This window comes from Penaeus chinensis, chromosome 23 (assembly GCF_019202785.1).
Source record: "Penaeus chinensis breed Huanghai No. 1 chromosome 23, ASM1920278v2, whole genome shotgun sequence".
In the NCBI taxonomy this organism is placed as follows: Eukaryota; Metazoa; Arthropoda; class Malacostraca; order Decapoda; family Penaeidae; genus Penaeus; species Penaeus chinensis.
In genome coordinates, this window is record NC_061841.1 from 1703461 (window position 1) to 1705960 (window position 2500).

Sequence of the window (2500 nt, forward strand, 5' to 3'; positions counted from 1 at the left end):
CACCAAAATTAATTGCATATTTTAGCTTTACCTGAAATTATACGAAAAGTTTAATCGAACGCACGCTGATTACATCTCTTGCGCTGTGAAGTTATTCATATATATATATATATATATATATATATATATATATATATATATATATATACATATATGTGTGTGTGTGTGTGTGTGTGTGTATGTACGTGTGTGTGTGTGTGTGTGTGTGTGTGTGTGTGTGTGTGTGTGTATGTACGTGTGTGTGTGTGTGTGTGTGTGTGTGTGTGTGTGTGTGTGTGTGTGTGTGTGTGTGTGTGTGTGTGTGTGTGTGTGTGTGTGTGTATGTATACATTTGTTCTTCTTTCTTTTTTATACGGACATGTATAAGGCCGCGGGGTCACGCAATAACGTAGCCAGTTCATTGCCTTCATAAACGAGTAAAAGCAATTAGAAAACTTTTAAATACTTATTGCTATGTGAGATTTTGCCTCTACTAAGTCTCCTAATTTTCCAAAGTCTAATATGGCATGTATGTGTTTTTGTATTTGTGTGTGTGAGTGAGTGTGTGTGTGTGTGTGTGTGTGTGTACGTGTGTGTGTGTGTGTGTGTGTGTGTGTGTGTGTGTGTGTGTGTGTGTGTGTGTGTGTGTGTGTGTGTGTGTGTGTGTGTGTGTCTGTGTGTGTGTGTGTGTGTATCTGTCAAAACCGATTTAAACATTCGACAAAGACATAAACAAAAATAAATTACATCTGAATTGCGCTAATAAAACCAGGAATAACACCAGAGTCATTCATTCTCAAGTCATGTGATTGTTGAGAGAAAAGTCTTAGAATCTGCCTAAATTCCCTACGTTTAACTTCTGTGCTGACCACTGGAGCGTAGATGACCTTTATGCCATTTCACTACGTAAGCATTCATCTGGTGTCATTGATCTTGTCTCTCCTCCCATGACCTCATTTGACCTGACTCAGTTCTTGATCCTTTGATGTCGCATTATGCCTTATATAGTTGTATTAATTTGTTTATTAATTACCCATTTACATTTCGTTGTTTGTATTGTCTGATGAAGAATATCATTGTGACTTTTTTATTAGATATATAGATAGATATATAGATAGATAGAGAGGGGAGAAAGTGAGAGAGAAAGAGAGAGAGAGAGAGAGAGAGAGAGAGAGAGAGAGAGAGAGAGAGAGAGAGAGAGAGAGAGAGAGAGAGAGAGAGAGAGAGAGGGGGGGGGGGAGAAAGAAAGTGAGAGAAAGTGAGAGAGAGAGAGAGAGAGAGAGAGAGAGAGGGAGAGAGAGAGAGAGAGAGAGAGAGAGAGAGAGAGAGAGAGAGAGAGAGAGAGAGAGAGAGAGAGAGAGAGGGAGGGGGAGGGAGAAAGAAAGTGAGAGAAAGTGAGAGAGAGAGAGAGAGAGAGAGAGAGAGAGGGAGAGAGAGAGAGAGAGAGAGAGAGAGAGAGAGAGAGAGAGAGAGAGAGAGAGAGAGAGAGAGAGAGAGAGAGAGAGAGGGAGAGAGAGAGAGAGAGAGGAGAGAAGAGGAGAGAGAGAGAGAGAGAGAGAGAGAGAGAGAGAGAGAGAGAGAGAGAGAGAGAGAGAGAGAGAGAGAGAGAGAGAGAGGAGAGAGAGAGAGAGAGAGAGAGAGAGAGAGAGAGAGAGAGAGAGAGAGAGAGAGAGAGAGAGAGAGAGAGAGAGAGAGAGAGAGAGAGAGAGAGAGGGAGAGAGAGAGAGAGAGAGAGAGAGAGAGAGAGAGAGAGAGAGAGAGAGAGAGAGAGAGAGAGAGAGAGAGAGAGAGAGAGAGAGAGAGAGAGAGAGAATGACTTCTGACATTCATACTCATCCATAAAAAAAATCTTTCAGGATAACATCGAGCTGATTTCCATCTCCTGCACATCTTCTCAGTAAACCAGAAGATGACTCAGCAGTATATTCAGCAGAGGCCATTCCCTCCGAATATATTTATAAAGAAAGGACGGAACACACGAAATAGACGTTAAGGAAGGTTAAAGATCATTAGTTAAAACAGATAAACGTGCTAGACATCAAGGTCATATAGCACTAAGGTAAAGCATAGTAGCGAAAATGGTTAGGAATGAATTAATGACTAGGGTAAAGTTAGAGGTTAAACAGTACTAGAGGGTAATATGATATTAAAAAGGCGAGAGGGGGGGGGGGTTAATGAGGGCATTGCATAGAGGGAGTCTGTCTATTTGTTAGTCTTTGTCATCCCTATAAAACTGAAGTTAAAAGTTATTTTTCTTTCTATATGGGATGGGAACGCATAACATCTGTAATGGCCTTTGTGTTTTCTTCTTCAGAATTCGGAAAACAATGATTTCTATATAACTTTTTTTTTTAAGTTAACTATTTTCAAATTCACAGAGAAACAACTGCTTTGTAATTTTAGACATGTGATTAATCCCACTTACACATTCTATTCTTCCTCATATCTCTGGAAATAACTTCCACTGTTGCATTTCTAGAGGTTGAAACATTACATCCCAGACTGAAAAAGTGTTTCATGC

General features: G+C 40.2%; 1 protein-coding gene across 1 annotated transcript in view; it reads left to right on the top strand.

Annotated features, from left to right (window-relative positions):
• The window catches only part of LOC125037568, a 15496-nt gene that overhangs the window by 12601 nt on the left and 395 nt on the right, over window positions 1–2500 (top strand). The window contains exon 5 of the mRNA XM_047630756.1: window positions 1836–2500. This exon is cut by the window's right edge and continues 395 nt beyond it. Coding sequence (XP_047486712.1) covers window positions 1836–1840 — 5 coding nt within the window. The 3' untranslated portion in view covers window positions 1841–2500. The remainder of the gene's footprint in view (window positions 1–1835) is intronic.